The sequence below is a fragment of the Mastigoproctus giganteus genome, chromosome 8, assembly GCF_048544385.1.
Source record: "Mastigoproctus giganteus isolate SK-2022 chromosome 8, ASM4854438v1, whole genome shotgun sequence".
NCBI classification, from domain to species: domain Eukaryota; kingdom Metazoa; phylum Arthropoda; class Arachnida; order Uropygi; family Thelyphonidae; genus Mastigoproctus; species Mastigoproctus giganteus.
The window spans coordinates 165811077-165832500 of record NC_143582.1 but is presented as its reverse complement, the minus strand read 5'-3'; the positions used below and the strand labels follow the sequence as shown (position 1 = coordinate 165832500).

Sequence of the window (21424 nt, the reverse complement as noted above, 5' to 3'; positions counted from 1 at the left end):
TGGTTAAGAAATATATTGGAAACAAATTATATGACAATTTAATATAATAACAATTAAATTTTCTCTGCAATATACAAGTTTCAACCCAGAGAGCCAATAGATATTGACATACATGAATTTCGAACTCAAAGGTTGTACCCATTGCAGAGGAAAGTTGTGGGTACTCTGGGGAAATACGCGAAAAACAGTGTTTATCCCATTAAAAAACAAAATATTAACTGCAAGTCTAAAAAAATAAAACAAAAATTAAAAAAAAAAGGTTGAATTCTAGGAATAACTTTTAGGAAAAAAAAAATCAACAAAAATAGCTTCTGTTAATTTTCCTGTATTGTGCCTATACACTGTTACCAAAAGTATTGGTATATAACAAATATTCACAAATTACGCAAATTTTTGGGGTTGCAAATATTATGAGGGACACAGTCGTGTAATAGCACAGAGGAGCAGGTGTTATTTTTATGATCGACAGCGCTATTCAGAATGGAACTCAAAATTTAAACGTCAAGAAATGATGAAATGTCATGTGCAGGACGTTATGTACGATGGATTTGGACACTTTCCAATATTCTGAAGACTACAACATCGTACTCAAGTGGAGAGGAGTTGGCCATTTCAAAGTTGAAAATTAATATGGGTGACCAGGCATGTTAAATACAAGAGATCTCTGAAGAGCTGTTCATACTGTGTTATAAAAAAAAAAAAAAAGAGGAAATCGAATGCATCGTTATGTATCTTTAACGGTGTGCATAGGCGCCAACAGACCTTCAGAAGTTGAGTTGATCGCTTTCTTATAACACTGACAATCCAAGCCAGAAAATCGGCAGACCTTATCAAAGGTTACCTGGCCGTGCTTCATTCGAAGCCAAGTCATTTTAATAAAGTTACTCAGATGCTACTTCGATGCTTCGGAGCGAAACCCAAAAGTTTCATCTTTGAGTAATCATTACTCTTTGGCTTCCATCCTCACCTCCTGCATCTAACCCATCCACAGTAATTACTCTTATCAGAATTATATTCAGCACTATATCCACAATACCAATTTTTTCCTTCCTTCATCGCAAGCTGCACGAGTTACACGTTTTCTATGTCTTCTGTTAATTTTTTAGAGCAGTGTATAGTATTGGCAATTTGCTACGGTGCTTAGAAGAGAACCTACATAACTTTCATTTCCTCGTATTCAATGCCGAAGAATCACTTGGAGTCACTTCGAAATTCTTTCTAAAAGAGACTGCATCAGCAGATTGAGTAGTACCTACTATACTGCTCGATAAATTAACAGAAGTAGAAAAATGTGATGTAACTCGAGCAGCTTGTGATGAAGTGGAAAAAATTTCGTATGGTGATGTCAACAACGTAGAACAACGATCAAATGAGAAGATAAAAAATTTGGTATGGTGATGTCACATAGAACAACAATCAAATGAGAAGACAGCGAAAAACTTCGGAAGGTATAAGGGACATTCATAAGGGTTGTGTAAGAATTACCAAAACGTTCACATTACAGAAGTCGATACAAGATGCTCAAAAAGATGGTCACATGACATCAGTCCTGCGTATGATCCCCTCCAATGGCTAAACTGCCCTGACAGCGGTGAACCATGCTCGATATACTGTAAGGGTCTCTATAAGATTCTATGGCAACAAATCCCATTCTTACCCAGAGCAGACATTAGATTAGCAAGTGACCGAGGAGTTGACTGTTGACATGCAATGTGGCGCCCAAGAGCGTCCCACATATATCCATTCAGATTTAAATTGTTGTTATTGGGTTTTTAGGAGCATCGGCGACTAATGCCATGTTGCTCCGTGTATATTATCTGTAAATCGAGGTGTGCTCTGATGTCGATTTTCTGTTTGCTGGACGAAAAAATCGAATTTCCGTGAGAAAAAAAGCCATGCTATCCTCTCCCGAGTCAGACTAATTCACCCACATTTAAGACCCATAAAAATTCGTACCATCATCGACGGGATTCGAACTCAGATCTTTTCCACCCGGTGTGGGGAGGACGGTGATCCTTCATCTGTACTACCCACGAGGGCTCGGATTTATGTCTGCTGATCGTGCTGGCCACGGCAATTGTTGGATCCCTTCCATTTAAACATATTCCTCCACCACTTGAGCTCTATTGTGCAGTGGCATAGTCGTGCATGAAAAGAAAACATAGGTCAACCGTACCCCTAAAAAGTTGCACATAGGGTTCGTGGATCTGCTCTCGGTATGGCTGCGCAGTTACAGCAGCCCTATCAAAAACATGAAAAGGGGTGCGGCCGTTGATCATTATTCCGCTCCACATTAGAAACCGCTTCCACCGTAAGTGTCCCTTTCTCTGATGTTGGAGAGATGGTATTGCATTCCTCGATGTCTTCAGATGAAATAACTAGAATCTGTTTGCAGGCTAAAGCGAGATTCATCAGAAAACAGAACTGTACCTCTTTTGTCAGGGCTCCAAGTCACATGTTCATGGCACCAGTTTCGACGGGTTCTGCGGTGTTTTGGGGTTAATAGGATACAAATCACTGGCTTCCTTGCGTAGAGTCCACTTGAACTGAGCCTTCTTAACACGGTCCGGTTCGAAATTTTTTCACCTGTGGTCGCAGAATCCTCAAGAGACAGTTGATGACAGGACATCGTAGGATTCCAGCTTGCTGTTAGAACCAGATAGCGATCTGTTCTGGTTAACGTAGCCCTGGGCGACCTTAGCCAGCTCTTCTTGTAATTGTTCCTGTCTCCTGAATTTAATCTGCTTCTGTAGTGCCGAGACGAGACTGCGTGGCATATTAAGCCAACGTGTCACCTCCGCCTGCGACAGCCCGGCTTCAAGTCGTCCAACGGCCCGCCATTTCAAAGAATCATCTAAACCACAAGGACTTGCCATTCTGAGTACTGGAGATGTGATTATCCCACTGAGCCAACCAAAAAACGGGAATGCAGTGATGTGGTCGCAACCCGTATTTTAGCCATACTAAGGTGGCTAAAATATGGGTTGCGACCACAAAATACTAAAATAATAGCCATACCAAGATGGCTATTATTTCAAATATTCGCTGTCGGCGATACCGTTTACCATAAAATATTCATGAAAACCATTTTTTTTTTTTTTTTTTTTTTTTTTTTGTTAATTTTATTGAGCAGTGTATTAAGTACAGCGTTCGAAGTGCGATGGTGCGGGTATGCTATTAATGGTAAGCGTTGAACCACTGGCCATACTCGTTTCGGTAGTACAATGCCCCCCCCCCCTACTAAAAAGGCATGATGCTCTGGTTTGAAGGGAACAACGTACTACTCCTGGAATGACCAACTCTGAGCGCCAATCTTAACCAACTCCTGAGATTGGTGGGATAAATTGGAAGGGCGTATGCGAAATGAAATTCAAGCTACATTTAGATTTTCTGTGTGAGGAATGGAGAAACCTGAAACACTTAATCTTCCAAATATTGGTGGAAAGTTTTCCGCGCCTATGTTCAAAATTAAAAGTGGCCTATAGCATATCAAGGTTGTTTTAGTCAGTTATGTACGTCTATTAGTGTTTCAGTATTTTTGATAACAAATATACCGGTTTTTTATTTTATTTGTACAGAAAAAAAAATAATAAATGCTTTACTGTTGACACTTCAAAAAACAGTAACATAAAACGAACGTTTGCTTCTTTAATACTACTGTAGCTTAGTTGAGAAGACAGATCACATAAAATGTATTACATATTTCGGAATTTTTAATTCCAGGTCCAAAGGGATGGTTACATTCTTTTCAATAAAGGGAAAATAGACTATCAGTATCCACTTCATTTTCCATCGAAATCACTTGATGTCCACAGAGGTGAAGAAGATCCCTCCTTTATTGCACCATGGTTTAGTCAGCAAAATATTGCTTCCGAAATTTTTGGTAAGTGAATTAAATGAAATCTTCATTGTAGAAAAACATAAGTACAACAACCCTTCTCAGCAATACACCGGAGATTTTACATGATTTGAAAACAATATCTACTAATATGCACAACAGACAAGAATTAAACAAGACATATAAAACTTGAAATTAACTAATAATTTTAAATGATACATGTGAATTAAAAAATAGTGCTTATAAGAAGATGAAAGAATAAAGAATTAAAGCATTACAAGAGATGTTTCTCGCTCTTACAGGGACGCTTCGTCTCAGTATGTAGTTATATATGATTCCTCAGAGTTCGAAGGCTCGTAACTTACAGTTTTTAAAGGAATTTTGGATCAAATCTGCCTTTGTTCACTTAGAAGTTTATAAAACATTTCATGTGAATGATGAATCACAATACTGCAATAGAATTGCGATTGGACGAGACTCACTAGAAACAGATTCTGATCCTCAAGAGGGGTGTGATCGCTGTGATCATCAATTATATTAGTTAAAAGAGGAAAGGTGTGATCGGGACTTCCCATGATTTATTCGAAGTTTTTCAGCCGCATATCGTTCAAATAGGTCCGACAGATCACACACTTGTACAGACATAATGTTCTGAAGCAATTTTATAACTAGAGTATTTTAAATACTAGAGAATTTTAAAAAGCAAGAAAAACAACAAGGAGTTAGCTGGCGATTTATCAGGTTGCTGTCACTGGGAATTGGGAATATCTAGAAAATATTTAGTCTAATCGATTTCGAAGCTTTGTAGCATATTTATAAAAGTTGAAATAGTTTCGAAACTCTGCTGACTGATACTAGGCTGCAAAACCACTCTGGATGAACTCCTTACAGAGGATGGACCACTCTGGATGACCTCTTTCCAGAGTATAGCAAGTCATTTTGAAATAACACTTGTAAATTTTAATTTTTCTTCTCTCTATTTCTTAAACGCAGGTCGAAATATACAACTTTGCTGGACTATTTATTGATTGCGCACAGGTTATCAAATTTATCCGTTGCTTAAATTGCAACGCATACGGATTATAATTGTATACCACTGCTCTACACAACACACGAAAGAGCTTAATGACTTCAGAATTACGAGAATCTGAAAATATCCGTACAGGCGTACACGAATAAATCCGGCTCAATATAAAAGTTAAATTAGAAATTACTTTGCGAATAAGCATAGACAAGACATAGACTTACACAGGATGTGCATACAAATTATCCTTCCATTCATATTGCAATAAAAAAAAGAAATAAACAGACATGAGGTGCTACTCAAAAGTTATGAGAACGGTCACTCAAAAAATTGTCCTGAGCAAGCATAGCGGAAGTTCAGCGAAACTTCTTTAGGCGAATATTTATCACTTGACCGAGAATCCCGTATTGACCGTATGAATGCCGCAGACGACGAATTTTCATGAATGGGAGCCTCGCAGATATGAGACGTTCCGTTAGCAAATCTAGTTTTGGCAGTGCTGTGGCATCCGATGATATTTAAAACCATTTGACTTCGACAGAGCCGGAAATCACTTTGTTCTTGAGAGAGCCACGACAGCTGTTACACGCCGACATTTGACTTACATCCTCATTTGGAAATGCTGTTTGAAGAAGAGCATGTTCTCGAGCTGCTACAATCTTCACATCGTTCTTGAACCAAAGCCGATCACACACGGAACAGACTGAACCGAAATCATTATCCAGAAATGTATGTTTAAACGAGCTCTATACGCCTTACAACGCTGACTATTAGTCTTCGGCATGATGAATTATAATTTTTTTTTTTTTCTCCATCGAAATCTTGTATGAAATACGGTAAAGAATGACGAAAGAAATATTTGGGCTTTAAAATTTTTAAAATCGGACTAGAAGCTGCTGAGATACAGCGATTTAAAACGTAAACACGACAAGCATGCGAGTTACACAGTGGCCGCGCTGTAGGGGTACTGATTGCGTCATGCGTCGCACCTCGCAATTGTACCACTCCATACCAGGCACGGCGCCGCGTCGCTCGTGCCTGGTACAAAGAGGTACAATGGTGAAGAGCGATGAATTATTTCGTGGCGATCTTTGTCAATCCACGGAGGCAAGTTACTCCCAAGTGAAGACTGCCTGGGTTGCGTCTAAAGAACTTTCACTTGAAAAATCTTCCAATAATAATACGAACTTTTCCAGATAGGTAGTGACATAGTATAACTTTTGTGGTAGTTTTCACACCGTCCTATATTGTGCTAGTAACGCACGTAAAGTTGTTCAGCGACTTTCTTGAAATAAGAAATTTACAGGAACAAGGAATTTGCATAATTTTGCCAAAAACTTGTAAAAGTTCCACAAACACGACTTATTACGAACAGCCTTTAGAGAAGATGCTTCATAAAAAAATAAAATAATAAAAAAAAACATATCTATCTAACAGGCTCTGGCCAAAAATCAAATAACTGTGTTCCCTCCCTTTTAACTACCCCAACCTGACTTGCGACTACCTTCTATTTCCAAAGATAAAATTAATGCTGAAATAAATCTTTAAAGATATCTTGGAGATTTAGGAAAATTCAAAGGATGTATTTTACAGTACTGCGAGAAAAAAGGAATTTCAGACATGCTTCCAACGATAGCATAAAGTCTGGGATGGGTATAAATCTGAAGGGGAATATGTTAAACTGGATATGATTAAAATGAGCTAAGTCAAAAAAGAATCTTTATTTTTAAATACATTCTTGTAACTTTTGGGTAGCACCTCATACAATGATGCTCTTGTTGCATATGAAACAACACTAATTCATAGCTTTGGCATTTCATCTGTTTCCTACAATCGCATGCATATCGTTTATTGAAATTTTATATACTCACATATTAAATGTATTCGAACACCATAAAATCGAATAACAAAAGTCTACTTTTAATAAACAAACTGATTAAATTTATAACCTACCTTTGGTAGCAACGACAGCAGAAATCCATCATGAAACACTTTCGACCAATATCTCGTAGCAGGAATTTATGTTCATTCCTCCTTCAATCGGTCCGAGTCTGATCCACGAGAAACAACTCTACATAACGAATCCACTATTCCTGAACTTCATTATGGACACAATATACTACGGTAGATGAGGAACACGACTGGTCGCTTCACTGTTCCATAATCAAGGGCTGCTCTGCATGCAGCCCCCAACGGACAGGCTTGTGGACATCCGGAGTTCATATATAACATTTTTCAAAGCCGTCGCTCGGTTCGCTTTTTTCAGGAAACAGCAATTCCTAACTTTCATTTTTTTTTTTTTTTTTTTTACTGCCTATATACCCATTTCTGTAAGCCTACACTGTACTCATTCTTTCCACGTTTTCGATAAGCAGCTACAGTTTAATCTGCGAGCTTCAAACGTATGGCTGTTGCCGCAGAAAATCCAAACTGGCGACATGGTATCCGACGATTAAGTCTATTTTTAACTCAGCAAGAGCCTTACTATTACTAATTTCTATACACTTTTAAACCTGTTCCTGCTTTGTTTACACCTCGTTTATGCTGCTCAATACGCTTTGGGGGAGGGGGTGACTTTTTTTTTTTTTTTGTTAGGGTGTGGTGGTAATGTAATGTATTTACATTACCACCACAAGCTGCCTTATTCTCTATAAGCAAACTATAAATTCTCTATACTCAAACTATAAGCTGCCTTATTCTCTTGAACATGCAAACAAGCACTCGAAATAAAAATTTAAGGTAAACATTTGGTCAAGACTTCAGAGAAAATATCAACTAATATAAAAATTATAGCTCTAGTTCTGAAACATTCGTATCATAGCTAAACTCAAGGATAAATATAAGAGATCAGCTACTCGCCTTCACTAAAATTTTTTGTCTTCTTTTTCAAAAACGGAAATGGGCTCACATATGAAAAAAAAAAAAGTTCCTGCCTGAAACGAAAAAAAATCGTCATAAGCAGTTTAATTAGTAAAGTTTTAATTTGGCTTAATTATGAAAGTTAAAAAACTGGTGTACAAAATAATTTGTTAGAAAATGGCAAAATAAATTATGTATAGTAATCAAAGGAACATTTATAATTGAAATAAGAGATTAAATACTGCATTCCACGTAAATTTTAAAGGCAAAGGGAAAAAAATGGACTTCATTGGAAACAAGCTGAAAAGAAAACTTTACAGAAAACAGTCCAATAACCCAGAGCCAATTTTTTTAGAGCCAATTTTGACAAAAATCTATTTCGATATCGTTTTCAAGTCAAAACACGGAGGCGACAGCCCGTTATCAGCGTCTATGTAGTATCGCGGAACTGGCAAAAGATAAAATTAAATGCAGCGTTCTTGTTCAGTGAGTAAACAAGCAGTTATTTTATTCTGAACTGGTCTCTTATTTTTATTTTTTTATTTTTTTGTAATAGTTCAGATTCCAGAGTACAACGTTCCTGTTCGTTTGTGTAATCGCTAAATTATTTTATGTGCAGTCACTTACAGTAATCCTTTTACAGTAGCCATACATTACCACGCAACAGTTTAAAAAGAATCAGTGCAGGGTAATTTTAGTGCTGAAAGCGAAACACAACTGTTGCAGTTTACGACTGAATGTACAGATTATAAATCTAAACAGCGGCATTGAGGCGGTAGAGGTGGATAGGTAAGTCAGCTACCCTGGTCCTGAACATTGAAATGAGGTTCAGACCACGGCCATGCGTTAACAGAAAAGAGAGATTGGAGAAGAAAGACAAGCTCAGTGAGACACTTTTTCGTAGAGCCCATGCTGGATTTTGACCCTCCTGAAACCAAATAATTCGGGATAGAGACAACAATGCCCAAGCTGACTATTAATGTAGTGACCATGAATCTGCTACAACTAGATGACACTGGAAAAGGTTTTTAGTGAATTTTCTCTAATTATGCTAATGACGTGGTGGAACATCTGAAATTATTTTTATATATAACCTCAAGAAATTAAAGAGAAGTTAAAGATGACAGATCTCTCTCTCTCTCTCTACTCAGGTTGAAGATTTTTAATATTTTCCATTTCGATTTATCTGCACACCATTACCGCTAAATGAATAACTCAAGTATTACTTTTGTTAGTTTTTAGTAGATGAAAAAAAAACCCTAGTTTCAAGGAAGAAAAACCACGCAATGAACTCTAGAGAATAACCGACTCGGCCAAAGTGTGCAAAAATGTCCATAAAAATTTCTCTCATCTTGACGGGATTCGAACAAAGGTTTCTTACACACGGTTTTCAAGGACTTTGATCTCAAGGCCCCATTATGACGGCAAATGTATGGTGAAAAGTCGATGAAAGTAGCCACGTATACCGTATACGAGAAATTCGTAACGGACAGGAACAAAACCACAGTGACGTTTATTTTTTCCCCACCATGAAGGGCAGAAGTACTTGAAGAATAAATCTTTTTCGCATTATAAGACACCAGCACACGGCTCAGTTTTGTTTAAACACAGAATGAAGGCTGACAGAACCACAAAACATAACTAATAGTTTTAAAAACGCATATCAAGACACTAATTAATAAGGAAATTGAACTGAATAAGAGATAAACACCATCTGTACACATACTCCTTTTTACAAAATTAAAGGCGCATGAATATCAACTCAGATATTGTAACCAAGGTAAAATTAATGCTGAAAATGCAGAATGTTATCTGAGTTGATAATAAATAATATTATCTGAGTTGAAAAATAAATAAAATGTCTCAGCCCATTCCTTGTGGGATACTTCAAGAAACACCTGGAAATACATTGGAAGGCATCACGTTAAGAATCATTAGTAGGGAGCACTGGTTATCAAATTAAGTTTTGTGCGATTTTAATAACAGAAAGATGACTATGTGATATTTATTGTTTCTTTTTTAATGAAAGGGGGGCATACGAGTATAACGTATAAAAAGAAATCTGATGAGGATTTTTGAGATACATGCGATTAGAATGTTATTATCATGTAGTAACATTGAAAATCTTTTCAACAGAAATATGATGGACCTACAGTATCTGACCGTTGATTTCGATAGTGCAGCCGTTTTTATCTAGCATCCTCAATTCATAAGGTATTGCGAATTCGTTTTATTTAGTTTTCACATACTTAGATTTTTGGTCTCTGTTCATATTATTGGACTGCTGATTGAGAAGTTCTGGAGTCAGCAGTTTTCTAAATCTTGCTGCAAGTGGGCAGGTTCCGACAGTTTCAATACTATTCTGCTTTCATCTACTTTACCTGAATGTCAGATGGATATATGTATAATGAAAATCTACCAGACAAGTTAATCAAGCGGAGTTATTAGTATGTGTGATCAAGTCGTTACTTAAATGTAAACTTGCGTTCCTTTTTATAGTTTTTGCTGTAAATTGCAGTTGAACGTGCTTTTAAAATGTCACATCAGTGTGTTAATTCACCAGGTAGCTTTTGGTATCTGTGCAGCTATTACAAATTTAAAACTCACAGATAGTCTATAACGCCCCTATTAAAGAAAACATACGAACTTTATTTTCGCTGCAAATCAGGTGATCAGGACAAAAAGTTGGCCTCTCACATATACTGCACTGAACGTTCTTCGCCTCTAGAAGCTGGTTAAGAAATAGACGTAAATAATTACTACCATTCGGTGTTCGCGCGGTGGGGAAGGAGCTAACTAATCATGTTACAACTATGATTTTTGCATATCGAAAATTAAGGAAGACGGAAAAGGAAGCCAGGAAAAAAATTATTATCCGAATTTCACATTAACTATTAGACCACTTAGTAAGAGTGACGAACTACCTATTCCTATTCTTCCAGAAACCTAATCATTAGAAAAGAAAAACATTGATGATCCATGGAAATTTCTGATTCGGAGCTCACATGTATCATTGATGATTCGTGTGAGCTCAGAATCAGAAATACAACACCAAATCAGCCTCATCTTATACATTAATGAGCCAAAACATTATGACCACCTACTAATAGCGTGTTGGGCCGCATTTCGCCGTAATAACTGCTTACACCCAGTGTGGCAGTGACTCCAACGAACCGCGGAAGGTGTCCTCAGGTATCCTGCTCAGCTGGACAGAAGGACGCCCCCGAGTTCTGCAATGGAACGAGGCAGTGGCATGGACTGGCGAATGCTATGTTCCACTGCATCCTACAAATGTTCGATGGGATTCATGATGTAGGGGGAATTTAGTGGCAAGAAGAACACGAAATGCTTGGACATGATTCTCGAACCATTCCTACACAATGTGGGCCTTGTGACACGAGGCGTTGTCTTGTTGAAAGGGTCCAGTGCCATCTGGGCAAACGGTCACCATGCAGGGCCAAACTCTAGATTCTAGACTAAGTTTGGCCCTGCATGGTGACCTAGTTCACAATGTTCTAGACTCTAAAACGTTGTGAAGTTGGGATCTCTGGCGGTGAGGGTGCATTTAATGTTAATGGGGACGATGGGACCCAGTGATGTGTGTGGGGACCTGAGTTGTCTTATGTACAGCGGCATCTAAACATTAGTTCAACTCCGCCATGGTACACTGTAATGAATACACAGCTCTGTAAAATGGCCAGACATGATATATGCCTGTCCTGCTTTTTTTTTTTTTTTTTTTCCCTGCTAGCTCCCTGGTATGGGCAACCCGGAGAGCGGGATTGCTGGCACTCACTGGTATTGCACTACCTCCAGTGGGTGCGGGTTTTCATGCGCGAATTGCGCTACAGTAAAATCAGACTAAGGTAATTTAACATACTTTTTCAGGACTGCTTTGTAAAGACTACATATTCCCAAGTTCTCAAGGTAGATTTGAGCTTATGCCTGGGAGCTACCCTGATTAAAGAACACACTTACACACACACACACATACGACAGTTTAATGTTATGTCAGCGCATATAATTATATGTAAATATATCTTGTATATAAATCATGTATATACTTTTATGTACATAATCTTGAGACTATATTGTGTGTAATTAATAAATGATAATAAATAATGTCCTGCCTACGAGCCCCAGGGGCTTTTCTGGGGTATATTGTGAGTGTAAGTTTGCTTTGCAGTGATCGCTACTTAGCAGGTATTATTGATAGTTCAATTTTTACTTTATCTTATTACTTGAGTTGCCTGGATTGGCTGCCCTACTTCCACGTAGTCTGGGGTGGGCGAGTGGGGCGAATCCCTGCTCGGCTAAACGGGCGTTAATTGTAGTGGTGATTTTGGGAAATTTCGTTAAAAGCATTTCCGTGCCCTCGGGTAACTGCCCCTGGGAACGTCATCTGTTAAACTTGGTTGGTTTAGCTGTTTTAAAATTCCATTTGAGTTAAACTTTGGATTAACGGCTGCTTGCTCTTCGAATATTGTAAATATTTGTATATAGTTACTCTTGCCATTGTTGGCACTTGTTTTTTAATTGTATATATAGTGGTTTTATTTATACAATATCTTCCAGTTCATCCAGTGAACTAGATCCAATGGGAGATGAGGTGGTAATGGCAGCCTCAGAGTTGATTGAAGAAGAGAGTGAAGAAATTAACCAAGATGTCTTCACACAAGTGCAGGAGATGACAGAGATTGAGGTCTTCTCGGGGCGTACACTGACCAGAACTCCAGTGAAGGGCCGATCATTGTCACTCCCTGGATTTTTAGAAATGACTCAAGATCTTAGTGCTTCACAAATTGCTCAAGCACAGAATTCAAGAAAAAAGAACAGGTCTAAAGGTGGAGAATCTGACATAAGTGTATCCAAGAAATCACAGTCTAGGAAAAAGCAAAAAAAGATGATAGTGCAAGTATAAGATCTGATTATGAAGGATTCCAAGATGTCCAAAATATAAGAAATAGACTAAAATCTTTTTTGTGGGATAAGTTAAGCAAAGTACCATCGGCATCAATACGTATTATATTAGACATGTGGGATCAGTTGGAAATGAAGGCACACAATGTCTATATAGAAAATATCTTATTAAAAGAAAAATTAAAGAAAAAGGAAAAAAGGATACGTATGTTAATGTGGTAAAAAAGCACATAGAAGAACAAGACAAACCACCTAAAGTTGTGATACTGAAGGCAACAACTGAAAAATTTAAAACAAGTGAAGAAGTAAAAGAAGGAATTCTAAAGGAAATTAGACCTATGTTGAAAGATGTTAAAGTTGAAAATATAAGACCAATAAGAGATCGAGGAGTCATTCTGGAGGCAGCGACTGAAAATGATATTGCAAAGATCAAGGGATGTTCTGGGCTGGATGTGTTAGGCCTTAAATGCACAGTTTCAAAGTCCATCTTGCCTAAAGTAGTTGTTTTCGATGTATAGAAAAGAATAAAGAAGGAAGAGTTACCTAAAAAATAACTGTGGGTTAAAACTTTAAAGATATGGGGATGAATGAGAATAAATGTTTAGAAGGAATAGAAGTTTTATCTGTAAATAAAACTAGAGGATTGGACACAGAGAACTGGATACTCCAATTTAGCACAAGTGAATGGAAAAGGGTAAAAATTAGAAATAGGCTTTTAATTGGTTGGTCTGCTTGCAGATATAAAGAAATATTCCCTACAACACAATGCTATAAATGTCTTATGTATGGCCATGTAGTAGCAAAATATTGTAAGAAAGAGACGCATTGTGGACACTTTGGAGAGGTAGGACACAACTTCAAAAATTGTATGAATAAAAATAAGCAGCATGTTTGTTGCAGTTGTGAGAAGAATCGAGTGGAGGCGGGCCATGTTCTTGTGAGTAGGAATTGTCCTGAATATAAAAAAGCATTGGAAATATACAAGAAAAAAATAAATTATGCGTGAAGGCATTAAAGTGCTACAACTAAATGCCCAAAGAGCAAAAAGTGTAGCTTCTCAAGTGAATTTTCTAATGGAAAAAGACGATGTTGCGGTAGCACTCCTACAGGAGCCTTATGCAGTCCAGGAACAAGTAAGATGTTATCCACAAAGATATAGAGTGTTGTCCGAGGAGGATTCGCCGAGTGCAGCCATTATAATTCGGGCACAAGACATAGTAGTAACAAAGATTTTACCGCTATGCAACAAGAATGCTGTGAGCTAGTGGGTGCATTTGGTAGGATCTACCTTGTGACATTGTATTGTCAGCACTCTGGTAACATAGAACATGAAATAAATTACTTGGAAAAAGTAAAAAGACTGCTGGGATCTGAGGGAGTTGTCATTGCACTCGATTCTAACGCTAATTCTCCACTCTGGGGTGGAATGAATTCTGATGAGAGGCTTTTTACTTGAGGAATTTATTGTAACTTCTAGATTGGAGATATTGAATATTACAGGACATCCTCCAACCTATGATACGGTGCATGGCCAATCCTATATTGATTTAACTCTCGCAACTGGGACTGCAAGAAATAAGATTGAAAATTGGAGGGTTGTGGAGGACTACACCACAAGTGACCATAATGCAATTCTATTTACAATAAGATGTAAAGACCAAATTAGGAATTGGTATAATTTGGATCGATTCTCTGTTAAAACTACTGCATGGCAAAAGATTTGAAGAAAAGTATGTACAATTAGTTAATAGTATTGAGTGGTTAGAATTAAATATGGATGACCATGTTAAAATGTTAACTGAAGTGATAATACATTCATGTAATGTAAGCATGAAAACGATGTATATAGCAAGAAGACCAGTCTTTTGGTGGTCCACAAGGTTGACTAATCTAAGGAAAGAAGTTAATAAACTAAGAAGACAATGTCAGAGGCATCGAAGACTGAGTAACATGGATATGGTGACAAACTATGTGCAAGTGTATCAAAGAAAAAGGCGGGAATATGTTAAAGCCATAAATGAGTCCAAGAATAACCATTGGAAACTGTATGTCGAGGAGCAAGGAGCCAGAGATCCATGGGGAACTATTTATAAAGTATTAATCACCAAGAAAAATTTAGCGAATATAACTACTACCGTTGGAACTGAGGGCAATCAAACCTTAAATTGGAAAGATACGGTGAACAGGATACTTGATGATCTTTTCCCGGGATTAGATGGAGAAGAAGAAGAAACGCCAATGCAACAACACATTAAATTGGACATAGTTTTAGGGTCAGGCGCCACCTGTGATTTCTCACATCTGCGCCATATGTACGCTGTGAAGAAATACAGAACTACTGTAAATGCCAGAAAAGTGTTGTGTTGTATATGACATATTGCGTTGGGTTCTGTTGGGTGTCCTGGCATTTGGCCGCAGGGCCCCTGGTGGGACCTCATGTTGCCCGCACACACCACTAGGAGGTAGCCAGGCTGCCCTTTATTCTCTGGCTGGTCTCCGCCAAGGTCGCCTGAGCGTCCTGGATGAAGACCAAGTTAAAAAAAAAAAAAAAAAGAGGAAGAGAAGGCCTGGGGAACAAGAGGAAGGAGGTCTTAATGTGAGGAACAGACAGAGAAGGCAGTCCACCCGAGTAAGGAGAAATAGGGGATGGAGAGAGGAATCAAAAGTCACAGGGGCAGGCGCCACTGTGTGAGTGTCAAAGGCCAAGCACTCTCTGGGAAATTGGACATAGAGTGCATAGTGTTAGGGTCAGGCGCTAACTGTGATTTCTCACATCTGCGCCATATGTACCGTGTGAAGAAATACAGAACGACTGTAAATGCCAGAAAAGTGTTGTCTGTTGTATATGACATATTCCGTTAGGTTCTGTTGGGTGTCCTGACATTTGGCCTCAGGGCCCCTGGTTGGACCTCACGTTGCCCCACACACAGCTAGGAGGTAGCCAGGCTGCCCTTTATTCTCTAGCCGGTCTCCATCAGGGTCGCCTGAGCGTCCTGGACGAAGACCAAGTTAAAAAAAAAAAAAAAGAGGAACAGAAGAGAAGGCCTGGGGGGGGTCTAAATGTGAGGAACACGCTAAAGTGGACAGATAGAGAAGGCAGTCCACCCGAGTAAGGAGAAATAGGGGATGGGGAGAGGGATCAAAAGTCACAGGGGCAGGCGCCACTGTGCGAGTGCCAAAGGCCAAGCACTCTCTGCGAGTCAGCTTTTCAAGGAGTGCCAACCATGATGATGCCAGCATAGTATTTTAATCTTCAGTCTTACTCTTTTATCAGTTGAGAAAATGCTATCCGACCCCAGTTTGTGTTTGCACTTGAGGGTCGTTGTTCTGAGCAACTCTAAGTTCAGCAAACTTTGCCCGTCTGATGGTAAAGACAGCTTGTGCGTAACTCGTTAAAGCTTTGTATGTTGTTTCATTCTGAAGCAGGTATGTTTCATGGTTACGAGGGTTCCCCTGGATTTCAGTAAAAAATTTGAGCCTACAATCATCGTAAGCAGGGCACTTATACATGAGATGCCCCCATGTGTCCTCTTTGTCACAGTGGCAGAATGGATTGCTTTCAATTCTCATTGCTGTCAATTTCTGTTGAAAGGGCCCATGTCCTGTGATCAGGAATGTAACTTGCAGACCAGGTGAAAACCAGGAAGGAGACTTTGGGAAAGTCATGTCAATGGATGGAAGGAATCTTTAATCGATGGGGAGAAATTGGATAAAAAAATTAAATTACTATATTAGGATTACCCGTAAATGATTACATTAATCCGTATTCGTGTCTGTAAATTGCGTGTGTTCTCTGGTCGATTTGCCTGTTTTGCTGGGCGAAAATACCCCAGTTTCTGAGGGAAAAAACCTTGCTATCTACGCCTGAGAGCAACTAACTCAGTCACGGGGTGAAAAAAGGGGGAAATTGGACATTTTTTTAATTATTTTTTTAGGGTTGCCCGTAATTAAATACATTAACCCGTATTTGTGTCTGTACATTGCGTATGTTCTATGGTTGATTTTCCTGTTTTTCGTGTATGTTGTTTCATTCTGAAGCAGGTATGTTTCAGGGGAAATTGGACAATATGCAATATGCAATATTCGTCTCAAAATGAGGAAAGTGATTTTACGTTAGAAGTGAGTCGTGCTGTGGACCAGGCAAGGGATGGTACGTCGCCGGGCTTAGACAAAATAGAGGTATCTGTGATAAAGAAAGCGTTTTCGCTGACTCCGCAGATATTCTTAGACCTGTATAATAAATGCTTTAGAGCGTATGCTTTTCCTAGGAGTTGGAAGGAGGCATAAGTGCAGCTATTTATAAAAGGAAAGGATAGACTTTTAAATGAAACTGGTGCATATCGACCAATTGCCCTCCTTTCAGTAATGGGAAAAACTTATGAAAGGCTATGTATAAGCCAGTTAATGATATTATATGAAAATAAGTCTATGTCCTCAGAAAACCAAATTGGTTTTAAAAAGGGGCGAGGTACTGAGGATGCTGTATACAGACTTACCAGAGCTGTTCAGGAGAGTGATGCTAGGTATGTCTAGTCTAGCTGTATTTGTCGATTTTCACGGTGCTTTTGACCGATTCTGGTGGGAGAGCATCCTATCTAGAGTAAGACAAACAGAATGTGCAATAAAGTTATACAGTGTTGTGCAGGATTATTTTAATGATAGATCTCTATACTTGTTAAAACAAGATACGAACAAATAGCAAGGAAGATTTATAGGGGATGTCCGCAAGGCTCGGTGATGGGCCCCTTTGTCTGGAACATACTGCTAGATACCTTCTTCCAAAAAAGAATTGATGGGATTGAATGTATAGCATATGCGGATGACTTGGCAATCCTAGTTCATGGAGGATCTCGATTGCAATTAGAAGCTAGGGCTGGAGTAGCTCTAAGAGAATTAGAACAATGGAGTGATCTTAATAAGTTGAAAATCTCTTTTGGTAAGACAGTACAAATGCTATTAAAAGGTAAGCTTAGCATGAACCGACCTCCCACTTTGCGGCTGGAAGGGGTTACAGTTAGATATGTAAAAGTGACCAGGTACTTGGGCTTGAAATTGGAAGAAAGGTTATTCTTTACTGAACACGCAAAATATTTGAAGAATAAAATAAGGCTCTTATACGCCAAGCTCCGAAGGGTTATACGGACCGATTGGGAGATTAAAGGCAGAGCACTGAACCTATTACATCAATGTCTATTTGTACCAATCGTGACTTCGGGGGCTTGGTACATAGAGTCGAAACAGTGATGGTTCAGACGTACCTAGTTCAGGTTCAAAGATTTGCACTACTTGGAGTCACTAGAGCTTGTCGTACTGTTTCCTCGGAGGCATTGCAGGTGGTTGCAGGGAGGATGCCAGCTTACTATGAAGTTTTATTTAAAGGCCTAATTTTCTTTACAAAGAACGATGTGAAGAAAACTATAATAGATATAACGTCTTGTCCCGATCTGGAGTACACATGGATATGTGTACTCCAGATCGGATGTTAAAGGGGAGAAAAAACGAATAACAACCGAGATACAAGTCCAGTGGCAGGAGTTATGGAGTGAAACGAACAAAGGCCGGAAAATGTTTTTATTCCTCCCAAATGTGGGAATTATTAATAGTAGACAGAGGCCTTGGCTACAATTTAGGTTAGAGACCACTTTTATTTTAACCGGCCTTTGATTAAATCAAAAATTGTTTGAGCTTGGATTGCGGGAGAATGGTCTATGCATATGCAGTGAAAGTGAGACATCCAAACATATTATGTTAGATTGTGACCATTATGTGTATATAAGAGCAAGGCTAGAAAGACAAGTTCAGGTCTTGGATGAAGATTGCCTGGGTGTCCTGTTCACTAGTAGGGAAACACTATTATATTTTAATGAATTTGTAAAAAATGTTTTTAATAGGAGGAAAAGATTGCTGCAGGATATTAGAAGCTCGCCTCCACGAGGCAGGGATGGAAACTGCCCTGATTAAAAATATGTGGATAAATCAAGGTATATTGTTTCTCACAGCAGGCTAAGTAGCTCGAAAAAATTGTTAAAATAATAGTTATTACTAATTTATTATTATAAAATTTTATATTAACTTAAGTTCTGTTGCCGTAGAAAAAAGATCTCAGCCACGGATGTGCTATGGCACAGGAAGTGGTGGGTTATGGCACCTTAAATGGAATGTCCTGCCTACGATGACCCACAACTAAGACTACTCACGGAAATACAAGGATCTCCACAGAACCAGGAACACATCCTACTAGCTGATGAATCCACATATGCTACTTTTGCACGATTTTCCCAGGCTGTACTCACAGTCAGACGGACCACACGCCCCAATACTAGAATTGGAAGGGCACCACGCTAACCCCCTAGTGTGGTAGAAATATGCTAACCCCCTGAAGGGGATAGGGTCATGCTAGCACTTCACGTGCAGGATCTGCAGGGTTACTGTCAGCAATGCGAACCCCTGGCCAGGATAGGATGTTGGTACCTCATGCAGGGAGCATGATCACTGTTGACACTCAATTGAGTTTGGGATCTTCATACTGGGCACGTGACTATTAGCGCTCGCACAGGCACACCTGCTTCTGTGACTTTCTCTCCCCTTTTCCAACCCCCACTTTGCCTTTACTGCTTAGTGGACCATCTTTCCTGTTGGTCCATCCTGTTGTATGGTGGCAGCAGGGGGAGTCGCAGGGACACCTGACCCTGTGACATTTCCTCCCTCCCACCATCCCTGCAGACCTCACTTTATCTGCATGCTGTCTTCCTTTTCCTGGCCTTCAGTAGGCTCCCGGATCAGGGGGTGATTCCTACTTCTCCCTTCCCACCTCTTCTCTCCGTTGGAAGATGCCTTCTTCCCTCATCCTCCTTCTATTGCCTACTTTGATTCCACCAATTGTACTATCTTCTCCACTCTTTTTCCTTTTTTCCCCCTCTCTTTTTTATTTATTTATTTATTGATTTTATAATTTATTTTATTTTATTTTTATATCTTGGTCTCTGTCCAGAAAGCTCAGGCAACCCTGGCACCAGAGTATGATGGGTAGCCTGGCTCACCTCCTAGTTGTGGGCAACGTAGGGTCGATCGCACTAGGGGCCCTACGGCCAAGCAGCCAGAGACACAACACAACAGAACAAAACACAGTATTGTATAAACTAGACACTCCACTTTTTTCTGGCTTTTGCAGTAGTTATGCAATCCAACACAGAGTACATATGGTACATATGATAGGAAACCACCAGTGGCGCTTGACCCTAAATACCAATCCATTATACTAGGCCATTATGTCTGCGTCTTGTGTCTTGTTCTGTTGTATCTGGCCACTTAGCTAATAGGGAGCAGCGATCACTAGGATGGCTGCTCCGTAGTAGCCGTCCACGCCACGAGGAGGCGGGCCACAACAATACACGTACTATCAAACGAAAGTGAGAAGGTAATAATCCCGTATCCACTGGAGAAAAAATCAATTCCAGTGGATGCCAGCAAATCCCGTACCACGGGAGCCCAAGCCGGCAAATAAATACAGTAAAATAACAATAATAATAAATAAAATAAAAAAGGTAAAAAAAATAAATAAATAAAATAAATATATACAGTATATACAAAATATATATATAATAAAAATTTAAAAAAGCAATGAACGTAAGAAAAAAAAATCATTGTCAACCAAAAAAAATAAATAAATAGATTGTAAAAAAGGAAAAAAAAATGCCACCAGGAATAATGAATTCAACAGTCGCCATGCAGCTTAGCGATGAGGTGGCAATCAGCAGTAGTCGAGTTGTTAGAGAAATCAGTAGGTAAAGTCTGGTAGCCCTTGTTACATAATAAAATTTCAAGTAGACTTGGCCAGAGCGACACATGGCAAAACGTAACTCAGTGAAATTGATGCCAAAATCGCATGAAGAGAGGAAAAACATATACAATCAATGATGGTAGGTGAAAGCACAATTCAGTTATAAGCCGGTTAGTTGGCGCCGTCTGGTAAAGATTTATTTTGCAAATTCTTGGAAGATTTCAACAGTTTCCTCATTTGCAATTAAATCGTGTTCATTTCCAGGAGCAAAGTGATGAGATGTAGTTGAGATCTGTCACCGAACTGGGCAGGAATAAATTACGTGGTGCCAGTCTTCGATGCCACAGCATAGGCTAGAATCTGTAGAGGTGAGATTAAACTGTAAGCGCTTCGCATTCAATGATCCATGACCTGTGTGATGACTATGATGTGTAGAGACTGGGGAAGAACCATTTCTGTACAATGATGGAAGAGGTAAATGAAATGACATGTAGACAGTAGACATGTATAGTATCTTATGTAGGACGGCACTTGAACGAAAGTTCAACTCCGCTTTTGTACACTGTGATGGTTACAGAGCACTGTAACAGGCCAGAAATGTGTGTAATATTATGTTCGTGCAGTGTGTGTGTGTGTTGTATGTCAAGTATAAACGACTTGGTTACAATACCTTTAGTATACAAAGAGCGATGTCTATGAAAACACCCCCCCAAACAATGATACCACCGCCCCCGGCTTGTTTTCGTCCAACCCTGCAATCTTGTTGCAGTGATTCACCTGCTCGCCGTCGAATGCACACCCATCCATCAGCATGATGGCGCTGGAACCTTGATTCATCAGACTAGGCGACTCTTTTCCACTCGTCCAATGTCCACGAACGGTGCTCACCGCAGGCGGAGGATCGATGACGGTCGGTCAACATGGGCACATCAACAAGTTGCCTACTCCGCAGGCCTATCCACAAGGGCATCCGCTGGATGGTGTGCTCAGAAACGTTTCTTTG

At 39.2% G+C, this 21424-nt stretch overlaps 1 protein-coding gene across 1 annotated transcript in view; it reads left to right on the top strand.

Annotated features, from left to right (window-relative positions):
- Positions 1–3171: 3171 nt before the first annotated feature.
- The window catches only part of mesh (sushi domain containing 2 mesh), a 251344-nt gene continuing 233091 nt past the window's right edge, over positions 3172–21424 (top strand). Inside the window, exons 1-2 of the mRNA XM_090380389.1 lie at positions 3172–3183; positions 3724–3883. Of these exons, the coding sequence (XP_090236515.1) occupies positions 3172–3183; positions 3724–3883 (172 nt within the window). The remainder of the gene's footprint in view (positions 3184–3723; positions 3884–21424) is intronic.